At 42.7% G+C, this 18,992-nt stretch overlaps 1 protein-coding gene across 1 annotated transcript; it reads right to left on the reverse strand.

Annotated features, from left to right (window-relative positions):
• Window positions 1-219: 219 nt before the first annotated feature.
• On the reverse strand, window positions 220-18,869 carry kank2 (KN motif and ankyrin repeat domains 2). Its single transcript, XM_018704999.2, has 13 exons — window positions 17,490-18,869; window positions 11,097-11,181; window positions 7,886-7,968; window positions 6,232-7,593; window positions 5,569-5,778; window positions 5,366-5,471; window positions 4,400-5,038; window positions 4,214-4,301; window positions 3,518-3,737; window positions 3,046-3,188; window positions 2,639-2,839; window positions 2,455-2,553; window positions 220-1,804 (listed from the first exon to the last, which is right to left on the reverse strand). Exons 3-13 carry the CDS (start codon window positions 7,920-7,922, stop codon window positions 1,748-1,750), a joined length of 3,162 nt encoding a protein of 1,053 aa, XP_018560515.1. The 5' UTR covers window positions 7,923-7,968; window positions 11,097-11,181; window positions 17,490-18,869; the 3' UTR covers window positions 220-1,747.
• Between the last annotated feature and the right edge of the window lie 123 nt (window positions 18,870-18,992).

Below are 18,992 nucleotides of genomic sequence, written 5' to 3' on the forward strand. Positions count from 1 at the left end.
AAAACACAAACAAAAAACATAACACAAAACATATTCAAGACAGGGCCTTTTTGTTGTGGTCTTCCCTCTGAGAGAATGATTTATCTAGCTACATGACTTTATTTCTAGTTATCATGATGTAGTACATTGGCTAGTAAAACTTTTTTTTAAACCATGTTTTACATCACTGACGGCAAATTACATGCGAACAAAAGCAAGGCTGAATAAATGCAACAGAAACAGTGTGGTCCACATTTATTAATTAATTCACTGTTTTTTTCCAAAATGCACAAATTAGAAGAAGAGAAACACAATCTTGAATTTTAGATAAACCTTCATAAAACATAAAACTAAAGAGCTGTGCGATTACATTAAGTAGGTGTGAGCTTAAAAATTCTAAATGTATAAAAAGATACTTAAATTAAAAAATTGAAAGTTTATAAAAATTCAGTTGCTTAAAAGAGAATATGAAAATTGTGAAAAAACTTTAAAAAGTAATAGAAATTTTGACATCAATAGCCTATGCACTTTTGTTCAAGGAATTTGATTTTAGGCATAATAACTATGAGTTTATATTGACATATATTATTTTGAAATTCATATCTTACATGGCACTTCCTTCTGAAGACCGCAATCAGTCACTTTCTGGTTCCCTGACCAATCTTACCAGCAGGACCACAGCAGAGGTGGCTTCACTGGTGCTTTCAGTCGATTTCTCTACAAAGTCTTGTTAAATCCTTTAAGCACAGAATATTACAAACACACAGATACACTCTAATCTTTCCTTACAGCCATCCAAAACTCCTTCACGTATAAAAATACAAAGACCATAGTACCGTAGCCTTTGGAGAATAACGCTGACCTCTTTCTTCTGCCACACTGATGCTAGACCTGTGTTAATATTATCACCACAATATACAGTGTCACAGAGCTGATAGGGGAGATACATCTTTGGGTTTAATTTGGGAGTTGCAGTCATCACATAAAATAAATTTTGTTCTCTGGTTAAAAAGGCGTAAGAAGTAAACCGTTGCCTGGGAAATAAAAATCATGATCCTTGGAGGTCATGAGTTGAGTCGGAATTTTAAAAAAAATCAATATCAAAAATACTCTAGAGTAAATAAATCTTGTGTATAAATATCGATTTACTGTTGAAGTGGCGTTTTCTGTATCATATTTTTGTAGCACCAATGAGCTGGTCGATGCAAGGACACTTATCCATGAGAGGGGGTGGCTTTTGTTATTCCAAATTACTGATGGTCACACACATAATGATGCTACTCTGTAACAGCTATTGTACATATGACAGTGACAAGATTTTGCTCCATAAAGCAACTAATATGACATCTGTATGAAATTAAAACAAGTGTATAATAGTGAACTGTATAATGTAATCATGATGAACAGTTTTGACTGGTAAGTGCCACTAAAAACAGTGTTGACAAGTGGATTATTGCAAGACTGAACTAACATTTATACAGCCTTTCTACATGTTCAGTTTTTCAGATTGTACCACACGAGAAATCCATGTTTTCAACCACCACTGTGATTAAAAAAAAAGACTTGTGTACATAAAGCAGCTGATAACAATGGTGCAAGCTGTCATGTAATTATCCAAACATTATAATGTACTTAAATTATGGAGGGTGAAAACAAACACACACACACAAACTCAATGTTTTTCTTAGTTACACAATGAAAAAAGAACAATCACTGTAATATGAGTAGTTGTGATGGATTGGTTGTAGAGTTACAGAAGGAGCGTGGTTTATTTTGTTTCACCAGAAGGAGGAGAAGAACCCAAGAGAGGAGACTTAGGTGAAACCTAGACAAAGTAAAAAAATAAAATAAAAAAAACACAAGGTATTAGAGTTGAGAATTTTTATGTTATTCATGAGTGTTTGGAGATGTAGCTGCTTGTATTCCTAACTGAGGCCAAGAATACTGCAGAAACATGATTCAACAAAGGTGTTGTTTTTTTATTACATATTAAGAGTGATGAAGAGCAAGGAAAACCGTCTGTAGAATTATCTCTTTTAGGAGAATACGAATACGTATTCTGTACAGTTACATTTACTGCTGCCGTAAGGCTGCAGGGGAAAGGTTTGAAAACATTCAGATTATTTTTTGTTGTTGATATTTTTATGCTTTTTAAGCTTCTATCATACAGCTAAGCTTCTTGTCTTTTCCAAGAGTTATTTTGTGCAGATGTGCTATTTTCTTGTACTGTTAATCTGCTTCATCTACCACTCTATTTACAATTTCCTACATTTCCCAGGATTAATCATCTCCACTTCCTATAAAGTGAAAGAAGTCAAATGGCTGCATTACACTGTGCCTTCTTGAGTGGATAAATTTGTGGAAAATCTCTTCCTCTTCCATGACAGATTAAGCTCATTGTTGAATGGTTGGTCTAAAATAAGTCCCTCATGACAACAATATATGTGTGTTTTAGCAGTGTATGAAGGCACTCACAGGGGAAGGAGGCTTTGCAAAGTTGAGGTGAGCATACAGAAGCACAGCAATGTCATTCTGGCTGGCCTCCAGGGCAATGGACAGTGCAGTGCTGCCATCCTGTAAAAAACAAAACATGTGGATGATGGATTTGTCAAAAAAAGAGACAGAGAAAGGAAGTAAGAAGGGAATATATTATGCTTACATTATCAGTGAGAGTGGCATCACAGCCTGGTACAGACAGTAGCTGACGCACAATGTCCACATGACCGTGTTCGCAGGCACACATGAGTGCTGTGGAGCCATCATCATCCCGGATGTTGACCTGTGCCCCACAGGACAGCAGCGCCCGCACCATGTCCCCCCGACCGTGGCTGACTGCTAGCATCAGTGCCGTCTGACCAGCCTACAAACACCCATTATTTAAAAAAAAATTAACCTCATCTTCAACATGTGGAGCTAAAGTATCATTGTCAATACCAAACTGTCATTTAGACTGCAGTTGTTTACAAGCTGCAGTGTACATCAGCACACATGAGCTGAAACATTACCGAGCAAAGATCTGACATGTGTGGAGCTGCAGTAAAAACTAGTGAGCAGCAGAGGGCGCACCTGGCTGGCTTTGGCATTGACGTCCCCAGTGCGCAGCAGCTGCAGGACAGTTTGAAGGTCACTGTCAGAGTGGAAGGCAGCCAGAGCCGTCAGCATGATGGCTGTGTAGCCCGCCTTGTTCTGCTTGTCAGCATTGCACAGGCCTGTCAGGTATATAGGGCAATCAGTGTGAGAGGTGATATAATAGTGGCACAAACAAGGACAGAGATGCATGACATACTGGAGATGAGATTATCTTATTATGACTATGTATGACACTTAAAATGACTGATGATTAATAGGGGACTTGACGCAGTAGATTTTGAAATATCATAAAAATAATGAACAAATCCATTGAAAATCACATATTTAATCTTAATGAAGGGCTGTCTGATAATCTAATGTCATTATTTGTCAGGTTAACACAGGAACATAAACTATCTACCTTATCATTTTGTAAAGCACACAACACACACATGCACACGCAGCTCACCAGTGTCCAGCAACAGTTTGACCACAGGGAAGTTGGAGTGGGAGACAGTGTAGTGGAGCGCTGTGTTCCCATTGCCGTCCGCCATGTTGATCACAAACTCCAGCAGCTGAGGGGACACCGAGGCAAAGGTGTCCATATAGGCCTTGACAACAGCCGTGTCCGCAGCTTTGTGACAGGACACGCGCAGCCACTCCTGTAGCACGGTGGTGTAGGCTGCCCTCTGAGATCAGACACAATGAGGACACATGAACACTTGACAGACTGTTGGGGAAATACAGACTGACCATAAGAAATATATTAAAATAAAAAAAACAAGGAGGGTTTTCTGCAAACCAAACCTCAGAAAAAACACATAGGAAATGAGTTGCTTGCTCTTCCAGTACTTTCAAAAATGCTGAAATAATTGCTAAAAATTGTCCCTAGAACTATGTTTTTTGAGCCCCTTGTGTTAGAAAAGTTTAAAGTATATTTTCTTGACTAATTCAAACATTCAGAGATGCAACACACATCTTATATTGGAACAAACCCATGTCCCCTTGTTCAAAACCACACAAGAGAAAGTATGCCTTTTGTTAGAGTCAGGACAAAATGTTGGAGTGTGCACTAAAGATAAATCAATTTGTAAGGTGTTTTCAGCAGTATTGATACTGAGTGGATTATCTTGATTGAATAAAGTGAATTAAACTGAACACCTACTGCTCCTTGTTGGCTGAATGCGTTGGGTTCCCCCAGGGCTTTCTGCAGGGAGTAAAGAGCTGACATCAGGGTGTCACTCAGCTCCAGTCTGAGAGAGACAAGGAGACAACACACTGTCAGTCAATGATACTCACTGATAGTTTGATGCTCATAGACAGACTGTCTGTTAGCTGTGTGTATGTTTACCTGACTTGTTTGGCTGATGCTGTGGCAGTGTCGTTTGTGTTGCTTTCGGCTGCTGGCTCTGAATCTGACTGGCTGGAGTGGATGGTTGTTTCTGACTGGACAGTGTATTGCTGCTTGGTAACCTCAGTGGTTTTGGTGATACACAGCGATGAAGAACAGGTAGCTTCGGAATTTATTGAGCTTTGCTCAGGAGTGGATTTAGAGCTTGATGGTGAAGAAGTGATCTCCTGTGTGAATGTGTGCGTTTCTGATGACTGGCTGACAGTCTCTTTATAGGCAGAATCATTTGCTGGACATAGAGGAGTTGGGGTGGGGTCTGAGGCTGGTGGCTGTGAGGCACATTTTTGCACAACAGTATCCGTTGCTGGTGACTGTGGGGCTTTGTCTGGTAGTCTTGTGTCTGCAGTTGCAGATTGGCTGGGACTCTGCTGTGTTTCTGGAATGACGGCTGGTAGTTTGGCGGCTGTCTGCTGAGGTACGCTGTTGCTTTCTTGGGGCTGAGAAACCTTGGTGTGGGTTGTTTGCTGGTGCTGGACTGTCGATTCTGGAAGTTTTTCTCTGGCTTCATGATATTCACTGGAGTCACTCCCCTCATCTGAACTCTCACTGCTGCTGTCGTCTGATGATGTGGATTCGTAACTGCAAGAAAAGAATATGTTTTTAAAAAGTTTTTTGGGAGCCATGTGTATAACCAGATCACCCCAAAACATGTTTTGATGTGAAACAGCTCCAGATCTTTGCAATTCACACCTGTTTTATCAATGTGCATATGCAGGGAATACAAATGCATTTCTACTCTGTAGCTCTGACCCTTGGCTTGAACAGACTCTACTCTCTTCCAAACAGAGAGAAAATCACATGTCAAATTTGGAATGAATCACTGTTACCAGGGACTGACTGCCACAGCACTCTATCCAGCACTGGATAGAAATGACAGATTGGTGGTCTGCAATCATTGCCACTTACCCTCCATTGACTCCAATGAACTGTAGGTTTTTCTTAGTGGAGGGAGAGCCTGGTTCTCCTTCTGCTTTGCGCTTCATAATGGACCTCAGAGACTGAGGAGATGAGACTGGAAAAGATACCAGTAATCACACACACAGTTGGAACATGTCATGCGATTAAAACAAGTTAGAAAGACAGTCAAGCTGTGTTTCCTGTCCACTTACCTGTCTTAGGGCTTTCTAGTGACTGGATGGTCTCTGTGTTTGCATGCAGGTGTATCTCTCCTTCTTTAGAATGCATCAAACCAATCTGACTGTCAGATGTGCCTACAGCAATGGCAGGATTTGCTACTGGTACAGAGGTGGACAACTCGCTCTTTAGGACGTCGCGCACCTGCTTGGAGCTGACTGCAATAGGCAACTCAACCGGTGGATCTGTGAGACAGAAAGAGGATCAAATGGATGGAAACTACTTTATATAACAGTTTTCATTAGTTGTTAACACAAGCTCATATACAGAGTTTACTGGTTACACCTGTACAGTCTAATGCAACCCAATTTAATAAATGCAAAATGGAAAAGCCCTGGCTTATAATCTTCTGTCTTAGTGTCAGAGAAGTGCTGATTCAGCTCTATGGTATTTTTTCAGGCTAAAGTTAATTGTGGTTTGTGGTAGATTTAAAATTGAAATTAGTTTCTAAGGTTTTGTCCCATTGACATACAGAGGTAACAGACAAAAAGGAGGGGCTCACTGGCAGAGTCAACTAACACTGAGCATTATATGTTTCACAAAGGCCTGTTGGAATTGGACTGCATTGGACTGTTCAGATATAGGTAATAACTGGTAACTCAGTATCTTTAGTCATACACTACTAGCTAAATCCAGACCTTCAGCTTGTCCTCTGTGGTGGCCCTCCAGAACTCCACCAGCTGGTTGAAGAGAGGGGGAGCTGCAGGTCTCTGCTCGGAGCAGCGTACCCACCTCCACCACAGTCGGCTGCTCCAATGTGTACACCTGGATTCCCACAGTTCTCTGTTCTCTCTGATGGGGCTGCTGTGTGAAGCTGACCAGAGTGTGCAGGCTGCAGCCTTGTGGCTCCTGCCAACCCATGCTGGTAGCCATGACCGGGTGCTCTGCCTGAGGAGTTTTCTGGACTGCTGCTACCTGCTGCTGTGCAACCTGCAGCTCCTGCATTGTCCTCTCTAGCTTGCCCTTAAGCTGACCCACTTGATTCCTAAGAGCCTCTGTCTCTGGCAGCAGCCCCAGATCCTCTTCCCGAACCCAAACTCCTACCTGACGACTGCCCTTTGAGTCCTCTGGTCCCACTCCAATGGTGCGCACTTCCCGCTTTATATCCGGTCGGGCACCACTCACAATCACTGTGTCCTCAATCTCACACCCTGAGTCTTGTTTGGAGCCCTCAGGTGTGGTGGGAGACAGTGGCCCTGCTGACTTGTTGCTGCTCTTAGCTACAGTGCTCAGTTCTTCTTCAGGGATGTCGATGTAGAGCTCCCCTCGAGGACGACCTCGGTTGAAACCCAGAGTGTGGCCGAGGAACTTTTGGCTCTTCAGCTGGACGCTCAGCTGCCTTTTCTCCTCCTGCAGCACAGAGATTTTCACCTGGAGCACAGGGATGGTCTTCACCTGCTCTTCGAGCTCCCTTATCTTCCTGAGGGCTGCCGCCATTTGCTCCCTGACATGCTGCAGGTGGGCTGGGGTTGGAGTCACTGGGGTGGACAGGCCAGAACTCATGGGGGTAAAGGATCCACCTCCACCATGAGCCCGGTTGAAGCTGTTTGCACTGCTGATGGAGGTGTTAGAGCCTGCAACACTGCTGTGCATGCTGCCCAGGTTGGAGAATCTACGCCCCTCTTTCTCCTCTTCCAGCTTCCTGCGTGCATCCAACAGGGTCTTTTCCACCCGGGCAGTGCTGAAACTGGGTCTCTGCGATGTGTGGTAGCCAGGAGCACAGTAGGAGAAGGAGGAGTGCCTGCTGTCCATGCTGGTATTGGAGCACAGAGACTCTGTGGACGTCCACCAGGAGCCGGCGTAGCCATAGCCACGGGGCAGGGAGCCGTAGCGAGGCCGACGTTGGATAGGCACCTTCTTAATAGTGTTTCCCTTCTCTATGTCGTTAACATATTTGAGGAAGTCTAGGTCCAGACGGTAGCCATAGGGGGTCTCCACTGAGTAGGGCGCCTCCTGTTCTTTGCCGTGCAGGGAAGGAGGAGCAGGCGGGTTGAGTTTCCCTGAGGGGGAAGGAAATCAACTTTAAACAAACGGAAATCTGCGTCTAATCTTGGGCTCAGACTTTAGAAAAAAGCATTAACTCTGGGCTACTGTGTATTTATGTATGCGCTCTGAAACAATCACCAAATTAGGTACAAAGGGGAGTTCACTATAACCCAACCTTGTAGATGTTGGAATACCACAACTGTTACATTAGTTGCAAGTTATTTGATAATTTAAATTTAAACAAAAGGAATGAATTATTTCAAAATAATCAATTATTATGGTAAAGAAGATAAACAGAAGCTTCACCTGGGAATCCGGGGTCCATATGCAGCACCTGAGCCATTATGAGCTTGTGGCTGGTATTCAAACAGTCATCCACCAACTCTCACCTGTGGAGACACAGATACATGTTTAAATTATAAAGGAGCACACCAAATATTTTTTTGAAAGAGCAAGAAAAAGTTACTTTTTTGCAGTAATAACAAGAGCAGGGATTAATAATACATGATGCCCAACAGAAATCTGACAAGATCAGTGTTTATATGGACATACAGACATCTTATACTATACAGATGTGACTACTTCACCACATCTGGCTTGAACTTGAGCAATAAATTATTGCTCTTTTTGACCATACTGTTTTTTTCTGTATCAGAAATAGTCTTACTGTTTCTTTCACTACTTCACCCACCCGCTTCCCTCAATTTTATCCGTTCATTTTTTAGAGTGTAGCGGGTCACAGTTGATAGTGTGTTTGTTTCTGTTCTTAGCATTCAGAGATGAGGAGTTACAGGGGAAAGTTTCCTGGCAGCTAATTCCAGGACAGAGGTTTGAGACTGCCAGTTACAACCTTATTAGGAATCATCTGTGCACGCTAACTTTGCTACTCTCAAATTAGGGTTTGCAGACACTCTTTCCCCTTTCTCTCCCTCACTTTCTCCTCATCTTCCCACCCTCCTCTTTCTTCTCTATTTGTTCATCTCTTTATGTTTTTCTGGTTCTTTCTCCCCCTCTCAACATCAGCTGACAATCAGGAGGTTTCAGCCGGTCCACCATCTCTCTTCCACATTCACTTGCTCATTACTTTAACACAGAGAGCATAGTGAATTGCTGAGAACATACTTCAATGCATTTTTATACCAGAAGTAATGCATTTTGACTCTTCATAAACAAAAGATTGTGCTTTTTCCTCCCACACAGAGGGCAACACAGTGCCAGCAATGTCGAGCCCACATTGCCAGTGCCTCTGAGTTTGCGTCTGCTTGGAAAAGATTAACTTTCTAGGTCATCACTTTGTGGGAACTGGGGATGTAATGTTTAAGCCATTCACAGATTTAGCCAGTTGAACATCGTTATATTACTGAGACTTTAAGGAGCTAAGATCAGAAGTTTTGGCAGAAAACCTCCACTTTGTTTTTTAGGACATGCTCAGTTCACTTCATTTTAAGGCTGGTTTTGTGTTTCTTCAGCAAGAACTGAGTCTCCTCTCAATGTGGATCTCTCTCTCTCTCTCTCTTTCTCCCTCACTCTCTCTCTCTCGCTATCTTGTGACCCTAGTCAGTGCTTGCTCGTTTGTGAAAAGTAGGACACTTGGAAACACTGACTAAATTGACTTGGTATTTTTGAAGTCCTGTAGTCACTTTAATGTCTCAGTGTGCTTTCCCTTATCTGTGTCCCTTCATCACCCTCTCATACCAAGATTGCCACACACACTGTCAGACATGGGAATACTGGATGTGTGCACATACTGACCCACCCACATTAAAATTAACAGAGAGGTGGTAAGAAAAGATTCCAGTGTTCAATTAAATATGATAGAGCTCCAACACTAAGCCAAATATATTTCATCTTACATGTGTGGAATTTATCAGATGTCCCAGATGTCAATTTAAAGACTTACATGAAGAGATTTGCAGAAAAAAAAAGATAGGGAGTTGCTGCTGGAATCCTGAGGGATCCAAAAAACACAAGATGACAAAAGCACTCTTTCATCACAGGCAAAAATGTTTTACTGATCTGGAATAATTTCATGGAGCATTAAAAAAAGAAGAATTAAAAGCAACTAAAGCAAGTTTTGGCTCCCTGCCTTGTGTGAGAGTCTGTTTATCTCCAGTATGGAAGGAAAGTGTTAGATTGATTATGTGCTGCGTGCTGTACATTGCAGTGTGGGTATGACTGCATGTGTAAGAAAGCGAGAGCATGACAGAGAGAAGGGGAGAGGTTGGGAGGTAGACAGCATAAATGTGTATGTGTGCGTGTGAGTGTGAGTGTGAGTGTGTGAGAAACTGTGTGTGCAGGAGGGTGGAGGACAGCACTGACAGGGGACAGTTGATGGGATATAATTAGAGTCTGGAGTTTAGCAACCAAACATCCCAGCAAAGCAGACATGATGGCTGACACAGTCCACTCGATTCTTCTTTGAATTAAAAAATGCAGTTTCTTTCTATTCCTTCAAATTGTACTTTCACTCTAAAACTCCCACTATTCTCTGATTCAAACGTCTCTTTTCCCTATTGCTTCTCCGGGTGCCATTTGTCCCACATCACCCCCTCAAAACGCCCACACCAGCCAGACCTCCACATCTGCTTCTCCAACAGTGGCTCACTGGGTGTTTCAGATGTGTTACATATTCCACCATGAGAATGTGTGTGTGTGTGTCTGTGTGTGTGTGTGTGTGTATGTGGGGTGGAGTGGTTGACCTTCCTCTCTCTCTCAGCTCCCAAACAGAGTTCTTTTGAGATGACATCTGAACAGAAACCAGTGTGTGGCCTTTCCCCAGCACCACACTACCATTCTTCAGACGACTCTCCCTGGCCAGCTTCATCCAGGACAAATGCCTTGCCCCCATTACGCCCCCTCCCCATACAGCTGCATACCATACTAAAGGAAGTTAACATCGCCTGGCCTACTCTCTCCGTTCCCTGCCATTAAGATTAAGACAGCCCTCCGGGGATAAGATGCAGGTCATCCAGCACAAATTACACGTCTGCAGTATGTCCTGTAACATGTCACGAGAATAACTGCATTATACCGTAGCTTCTTTGACTTCACGCAGCAACTAAGAAGAGACTGGGTTTGTACATACACTATAAAGGAGCTTCAGGGTCATTTATTTACAACCACATTTTTGAATGCTAGTATCTGGCGGATTAAAAATGTAGAATTGATTTACAGTCTGTTTATACAGTAGATTCCTGTGTCTTCGGTGTATCAGAGGATTGAGACCACCCTGTAGAGTAATTCACAATGCCAGTTTTCATTTCGAGGTCAGCTCTCTCACATTTATCAAACTCATTGCTTCCATTCATTGAGTCACCTTATTATTATTGCCATTACAAAGGATTAGACCTCAGTATTGCTAAGTCAGAAATACCACTATTCCCACCACCCAGAGAAGATCTTTATGGATTTTTCCACTGCCTTACTGACTCTCTCAGCCTGTAGTGATTACTATTCTGCTCAAGCTTGGGAATGGTTTGTGAATTAGGAAAAGAGGGATTTATTTTCCACTTCATACCAGCTGCTTGCGCTGCAAGGATGGGATCTCTCCACCCCAGGCTCCTTGCTCTCCCTTCCTTTTCTTGCACTCCTACAGTCAGCACCTGTGGGAAACAAGAATAAAGGAAACTTGAACTCTGGCAGCCACAGCTTTGGATTGTAACAGTTTGTAGCCCAGAAAAATGTAAATCACATGAAAATAAAAAGGAGATATCCAGAAAACTAGTCATCAGGGGACGTCAGTAAAACTCCATTAAAGGTGCTGAGCTCTGTTGACACAGAGATAAAAACAGACTTATGACAGGTTACAAAAGAGTGGCCCCCGCAAGACTATAAACACAGGTTGCAAAGCCAGAAAAAACATTCCAAAACATTCCAGTGGTTTTGACTGACAAGCCGGATGTGAACAATATACCCCCATGAGATGCCAATCACACTCTGACCTCCTTGTAGCACAGTTTTTGGATGAAGCCTAATCCATGCAAAGCAACTCTCCTCTTCTCCAAACTTTGTAGAAACAATCATCCCCCTCCACCCCATTCCATTCTCCAATTCAAGGCTCTCTAATCAATTCAAGGCTGGGAGCCTCCCTGCCATGTGATTGGGCAATGTTTTCTGTTTTCTTGCCTCTGTGTGACTAACACGCCCAAATCCACTGGCACACACACCCACACACACCCTCCAGTATGGTGGGAACAGCCGTCATTTACGCAGATCACCTTTAAAGACTTAAGGCTAGACTGATTTCATGAGCCTTATAATGTGTTCCCTTCACGGGCAGCAGACTTGAAGCTTGTGCCGTAACTACTGCATGCATGTCCACCAGATAAGCAGCATGACCGTGTCTGCTGATCTCATGCTTTGGCTCCGGCTGCTCAGAATCAGGCTGCTGCGTAAGTGCGGACGACATTTTGTCGAAGGGTCTCACACAGCCTTAAAAAACACTGATGGGTGACCTTTGCATAATTTCATAACAAGACATGCTGTTGTTCAGTCCATTGTTTCATATTGTTGTCATGCCAATACCACAGAGGGTGGAGGGGCAGGGGGAGAAACAGACCTTTTAGACTGGAACGCCAGCCAAATCACAAAGAGCCATTCATTCGGCCTCTAGTTCCACAGCTGGTTCTAATATAAAGCAAGGAGGGGCATCTCAGAGAGAGAGAGAGACAGAGAGAAACAGTGTGTGTATGAGTGTGTGGTAAGGAAATTTGCCTCAAAACAAACAAACAGTTGATCAAGTGATGTTAAGGACCCCCACACTGACAGAAACTGGAAATACAAGGAGTAGGACTAAGTGATTGATGTCTCGATTTACAAGTGCCCAAGGCTCCAAAATGACTTTCTATCTGTGCTACCAATTATGTAAGACACCGAACAAAACACATCCACATGTATACAGCTCTGTCTGAAAATTGAAACTTGCATATCAATGCCCAAAATTTGCCCCACAGGACAGGATCAAAGACAATGAACTATGTGGACCTTTTAGTTATAACCCCATGCTGGTGCAGATGGCAAATACTTGTGTAAGACAAATACCAAACATTACAGGAGACAACTTGAACTCCCATCGACTCCCACACAGCACAGATGAAAACTCACAGATCCCCTGACACACCAGCACTGTCCCAGGCTTGAAGACTCCCACACATCAACAAACATAGCTGTAGCTTTTAAGTTGATTTATTCAGGTAAGGGCACTGATCATACGAAAGCTCAAGTGATTTAGCTGTTTTTAATTCGTCCGTCTCCGTGATGATAAATCTGACAATGTGATGATACATAGAAACATTTTAGCGACAGCCTGATGATAAAATGCACTTTTTTCTGATGTCAGTTTAGCATAGAAAGGCTCTCAAATTGACACAGTTTTTCCAGTACATGTGCCACCCACATCATACCAGGCTAACTGATGTTGCAAAACAGAGATGATTTGTGGCAGCAGTCTAGAGTTTGATGAAGAAAGGGTTACAGGAAAGGGAGCTCCATCCTTCTATTCCCTGAGGATCCAAAAACAACCCGGTCACTTCCTCCCAGCCCAGGAGAAAGAGTAACAAGGAGAAGGAGAGCGTAAATGAGAAAGGAAAAAATGTAGCAGGGGTAAGAGAGGGAGAAAGCAGAGGATAGAAGTACAGTATGTGAGGGAGGGTGGGAGAGAAAGAGTGGGAATGTGAGGAAAGAAAGGCAAAACTGCAAGCAGGGGGGTGGGGGGTGGCTGCTGAGAGTTTTAGATGGAAACTTCTCGAATGAGAAGACCATGACTGTTCTCAGATTTGAACTCCACCAGTATGAATCACTGCAAAAATCTGCTGCTGACACCAGAATATAGTCTACTTCTGTTAATGCAAGACGGACATCAGAAAGATCACATAGAGGGCAGCCACAAGAACTGCTCACAATGAGAGAATAAAGTTTCAAAGGACCTTTCCTCATAATCTTAAATGACTCCACCTAGAAGATTACCATCATTTGTGCATTCCACTCCTAAAAATAGGCCGACAATAGAGAATCCCTATGAGAAGCTGCACTTTGTCTAACTAAATAAAGCTAATTGTTGTTCAGAGGTTTTTTTTTCTCAGTAACAGGCCGCAAAACCCTTAATATAGATGTGCAGTAGAGTTTTAAATGTTACATAAAGATCACAACAGGAGACATGGTTGTTGATCTATCTACTAAGACTTCTTTGTCCTCCTCCTCACCCTGCAGCACAGATGGCTTCATTCAGCCAACTGGTCCTGGATGAATAATAAATCAGAGAAAATGACAACAAATTTCGCTTCTGAAAAGCTAAAGAATGCTAAGTGTAGATGCGACAACAGCCATTTGTCACCAAGCATAATGTGGCTGAATGGTGTACGTCATAGACGGGGCCTTCATCACGTGTAACGAGGCCAGATGATCTCATATTAACATGGTAACACAGAGTGTTCTTGTGTTGCTGGTGGACATGTGGTTTTTGACTAATTTTGGGCTTTAAACTCAAGACAGTGAAATCATAACCCCAATGGGACGTCCCCTCCAGGATTCTCTGCCCTTTAGCAAAAAGCCCTGTTTTTTACATTAAGGAGTGGTGGTATGGAGGAGCAGACGGCGCTGGGCTGGAGCAGTCTGGTGCTGGCTAGAGTACGGCCAAAGGGAGGGGCTGGGGAAGCTCACATTACTCCTGGAACAGGAGCAGAGTAAACACCCGCCGGTCTGCTATTGGTCATTGAGTTGACCTCCAACAGGAAACTGAGCAAGGGTGGGACTGAGCGGCAAGGAGCGGCACCGGAAAAAGGACAGACACACACACACACACACACCCCAAAAAAAAAAAAAAAAAAAAAAAAAAAAGGCATATGAGGAGAAAATTCCTGTGCAAGTTGTGGAGGTGGGGATTAAGAATGATGCAGAGCAAAGAAGCTGAACGTTGCACTGTTTTGGAGGAAACTATGGGGTCTGGAGGGGAGGAAGACAAAGTCCAGACAGCAGTCAGATGGTCAGAGCACAGCAGTGGGGTTAAAAAGCTCAGGTCAGCGCGTGCTGTGGTGGTGCCAAGCGGATGGCACAGAAGAACAGAGGAAGTAATCTTACTGAGGCGGCGATCTACTTAAGTGGCTCCCTCTCAGGGATCTTATCAATTACTTCCTGATTCAAGGAGAGCTGCTGATCAAAAGACTCTGTGGACACAACAAGACAACAAAACAGGAAGGAACATCCACACCACTGACTATTCCAACATGTTTATGCGCTTTACTGGAGAGAACAATCCATCTTACTTTTCTGAGTGATTAATGTATTAAAGGAGATCAAGTCAGATTATTGAGGCAGATAATGAATTACTGTCTCCAGTTCCTCAAAAGCCAGATTAGACCATATGTTCACTGAGAACACTACTTCACCGGGTTGTACCAATCAATATGGTTAAGTAGGAGTATTAACCCTCACTATCCTGACGATAATCAGGCCATATGTATATCCCTACCTTATAAACTAATCCACCTCTTGTATAAAATATTTTGTTTTGCTTTGATTATGTGAGAAAGGTGCCTGATTTAGAGAGTGGAAAGATGTAAAATAACAAAAATATTTTGGTTCCTGCTCAATAAGAAGCAACACAACTTGGCTGCATTTATGTACGGTGAAAACCCCATTAACAACATCATAGATCCTTAACTAACTAACTAACTAACCTTCCTTATTTCAAGTAATGAAACATATGTCTATTATTTTGACAGTTCATCAACCAAGTAAAGCTGTCCAACATAGCTAATCAGTAGTAGACCCACAGACAGTGACAGACAGTGTTATGCAGGTTCAGGGTGTAATTTCATTAGCCTTGCTAAACCATTTAAATGCCCGGCGTGTGGCCGAGTGTGCAAATGGGGTTTACAGCCCTGCATTCCACCACAGCACCCCTGCGTCCAAATGCTGTAATGAGACAATCACATTCCAGCTCAGAAGAAAAAAAAATGCTGAAGGAAACTCCAGCTGCAGACAAACCTGACCTGGAATTCCCAAACTTGCAGCCTGAGGGACTCCCAGGGGTCTCTGATGGGATTCCAGGGGGTCCCTCAGGCAAAGGAGGAAGAGTCAGTTTTCACCATTATTACACTAACACTCACTAGATCTGAAAACAATGAGGAAATATATAGTTACCAGCTTATTAGGTCCGCCTATAATGATTACAGTGGCCCTGCAGTATTTCCTCCCTTCATGAAGGTTGTAAGTTTCAGTTTTGGTTTAAAACTTGTTGAGAGGCGCAGATGTAACTTCATCGTCATTCTGATGGCTTTAGTTGTGGAGCTAGTGAACTGTATTGCAATATGAGGATTAAATATGAAGACATATTAAATACTGGAGCCACAGACCACTATCCCGCCCATGTAATAGCATGAATGACAGGACAGAGCCCATCTGAGTGCTGTGCAGCTGCTGCAATCCCTGACTATTCCCTAGTAGGTGATTTAATACAGCCAGCAGCCCCATTACACAACAGCAGGACAGTGGTGTATTGTATGATGCAGTGTAACAGGCCGATGACTACACCCCCATATCCTGCCAAGTTCTGCATGTCCTTCATCAAAACAACATCTGATGTGTTTATGATGTATCTGGAGAGTCTGCCACACATATCATAAGACATCATGTCATATTAAGTTAATTATTAAACAAACAATCAGCCATATTCACATTAAACAATTATATCATTCAGGAAGAAAAATTAATTTATGAATTGTACCTAGTTTATTACGGGAAAACAATGAGGGCCACCAACTTCAAGAAAAAGGGTGAGTATTGCCATTTCCAACGTGACTCATTCGAGTTCTAGTCTTGTTTACCCTCCTCTTACCCCGCTGACACACAGTTCCATCAGACCTCATCCATCTTCTGAGGATGTAAACTCCCCTCAGAGAGTGGCCACTAACCAGCCTTCAGTCGGCGAGACGAGCAAACGTGAGGGGCAAGAAGCTGCAAACGAAAAGCTTACGAACATCTGGAACTAATGAAAACTTGCAGAATGCACAGACCCACCCTCTCCCCCGAGTCCCCACAGTCTTCAGCGAGCTTTTCACTTCTTTTTTAGAAATAAATTAAATTAGAAATGGTTAGATTGTTGCAACAGATAATCCTGTGTGAGGAAAAGTTTCATAATGAAGGACGAACAGAAACAAACACCCAAATGTGGTGTGCTGGTTTAGAAATGACGTGTGGGGTAGGATTTGGCAATGCAACGTACTGTATACTGTAGGATGGCTCCAGCACTCAAACTACTGCTTTAGTCGATTAAAAGTTGACATCGCGAGGCAAATGACAAATGACAAAAATACCAATACAGACTGTAGGCTATGGAGTGAATTTTTACGAGGATATTGTGTTGAAAATGCACCGCTTTTCTTAAAATAATTTCCCTATATGATAAGGATTAAACCCGGTGAAATATAAGGTCTGAATAAACTCAAACCTAAGTATGACAGGCGCCCTGTTAGCTGCAGTAGAATTAGCATTATTCTTATGATAACAGAGATTTTCCGTTAACGGCGCTCCGTGCAGCCTGAGTTAGCCTCCAATGATGCTCTGAACAAAAAGGCACGCACCGGAGGAGCGACCATGAGACTCAGCTAAACATTCCTCTGAAGGCAAAGAAACGCTAGTTTGAAATTAAGAAACCCAATTTAGTCAGGACATTAGGAGGAAATGTGAAATTTATAACTGAAGATAGGGTGGTTTAGGAGGATGAAAGGAGCCGTTACTTCGGAGAGACAGAGAGAGGACCGGGGGGAATGGGCAGGACCGACGCTTCACAAAAGAAGTCACACTCACAAGCAGACGCCTCGTGCGAAGCGCTTTAAAAATACCGTGTGGCCATGACAGACCAAGACAGCTTCCAAGCAGAGGAAATGTAAGTTTTTGTTTTTGCTGTTCTTACCTGCCCTCTAGAAAATCCTTTCAGCCGCCTCGGCCCAGGAGCGCTCACTGACAGAGAGACAAAAACACCGCAGCCAAGATGCTCCGCGCCCCCTCCCGCTTCTCTTAAAGGGCCAGCGGCCACGAGGCCAGGAAGGGATCTCACACACCTCCATCTCTACCTGCATCATCTTCAGGGGGGTCTTCAAGGATCTGAAAGGCGCCCATATACCCCCCGAGGATCTTCTTCACGGACCTACAAGAGAGGATCTTCAAGGAAATCCGAACACCGCCATCAGCTCTCAATGACTTTCCAGGACCAGTTAGGCACATGAAAAACCTCAGAGAAAGGGCCTGTCAGTGGTGGTGCAAGTATTCAGATCTTTTACATAAGAAAAAGTAGCAAAACCTAAAGGTACAATTACTCCTCTACAAATAAAACTACTCTTTATGTAGAATAATCCCTGATATATTACAGGATTTTTATTATAACAGATGCATCAGATTATGCAGCAATTTATAATGTACCTGGTTAATGCTAATTTACACTATATACTGCTGGATACTTTGATCTATTACAGTGCATCATATTTTACAATCTGATCATATAGTCTGCATATTAAACGTACAACAGTAGCCAGTAATAGTGTGGCAAAGTAGAATAAGATAGAAATACTCAAGTAAAGTACAAGTACCTCAAACTGTACTTAAATACAGCTCTTACTCGACCCTCAAAGCTTCAAGGATATCAAGAACCTTCATGACTTTCCAAAGAAGTCCAAGGACCTCCAAGGTTCTCCATGGGCATCAAAGAACCACAGTGGAATGACATGCCAGATCTCCCAAGGACCCCTTTACAGGGAATGTAGACAAATGGTACTAACAGAAGGCATCTGGATCAAATTGATCTTTCTTGTGTCGCTATAACCACGTAATGTATACTTTAGTGAATGGCGCAGGTCTGTGAAACTGTAGGAAGTAATGCGATTCAGCATCGGGATCAAAGTCCTGCGGTTTGCAAGTTGCATGTTGTCATGTTTACTAAAGGGTAACAGTAGGCGGACTAATCAGGAAAATCACTTTCACCTGTTCAGTCAGGTAATTACATCCATCACACAGCTGTACCCAGGTGTTCCTGGTTAAAGAGCCTGATTAAAAGCAAGAATAAAAATAACATGACAAACTGCGCTGGACAATTTCAATATTTGCAAAAACAGAAATACATGTATAGTATATCTGTGATTCAGCCATGTGTATTTATAATTGCTCATATTGGACATGAACTAATTAACCTTTAAAATAAAACTTGAGGGAAGTAACATGAAATTTAACTCTGAAAATTAAAACCCTTATATTGCCTTATTACAATGTGATTCAAACAGTATAAAATTCCTATACAGCATAATGGGAATATTAAATATTTTCTACAACTGTCATTAAAAAACAGTGTTATAAATGTGTCACAGTGACTGATATTAACAATTAAGACTACTCCATGTGTTTACAGTGTCTCTGTAGCCTCACA

Source organism: Lates calcarifer, linkage group LG11 (assembly GCF_001640805.2).
Source record: "Lates calcarifer isolate ASB-BC8 linkage group LG11, TLL_Latcal_v3, whole genome shotgun sequence".
Lineage (NCBI taxonomy): Eukaryota > Metazoa > Chordata > Actinopteri > Centropomidae > Lates > Lates calcarifer.

Excerpts from the sequence above, each read along its gene's own strand:
- kank2 (XM_018704999.2), bottom strand. The coding sequence starts at position 7,922 with ATGGCTCAGGTGCTGCATATGGACCCCGGATTCCCAG. Across the intron at positions 7,594-7,885 it reads TATGGACCCCGGATTCCCAG|GGAAACTCAACCCGCCTGCT; the intron begins GTGAAGCTTCTG and ends CTTCCCCCTCAG. Across the intron at positions 5,039-5,365 it reads TTCATTGGAGTCAATGGAGG|TTACGAATCCACATCATCAG; the intron begins GTAAGTGGCAAT and ends CTTTTCTTGCAG.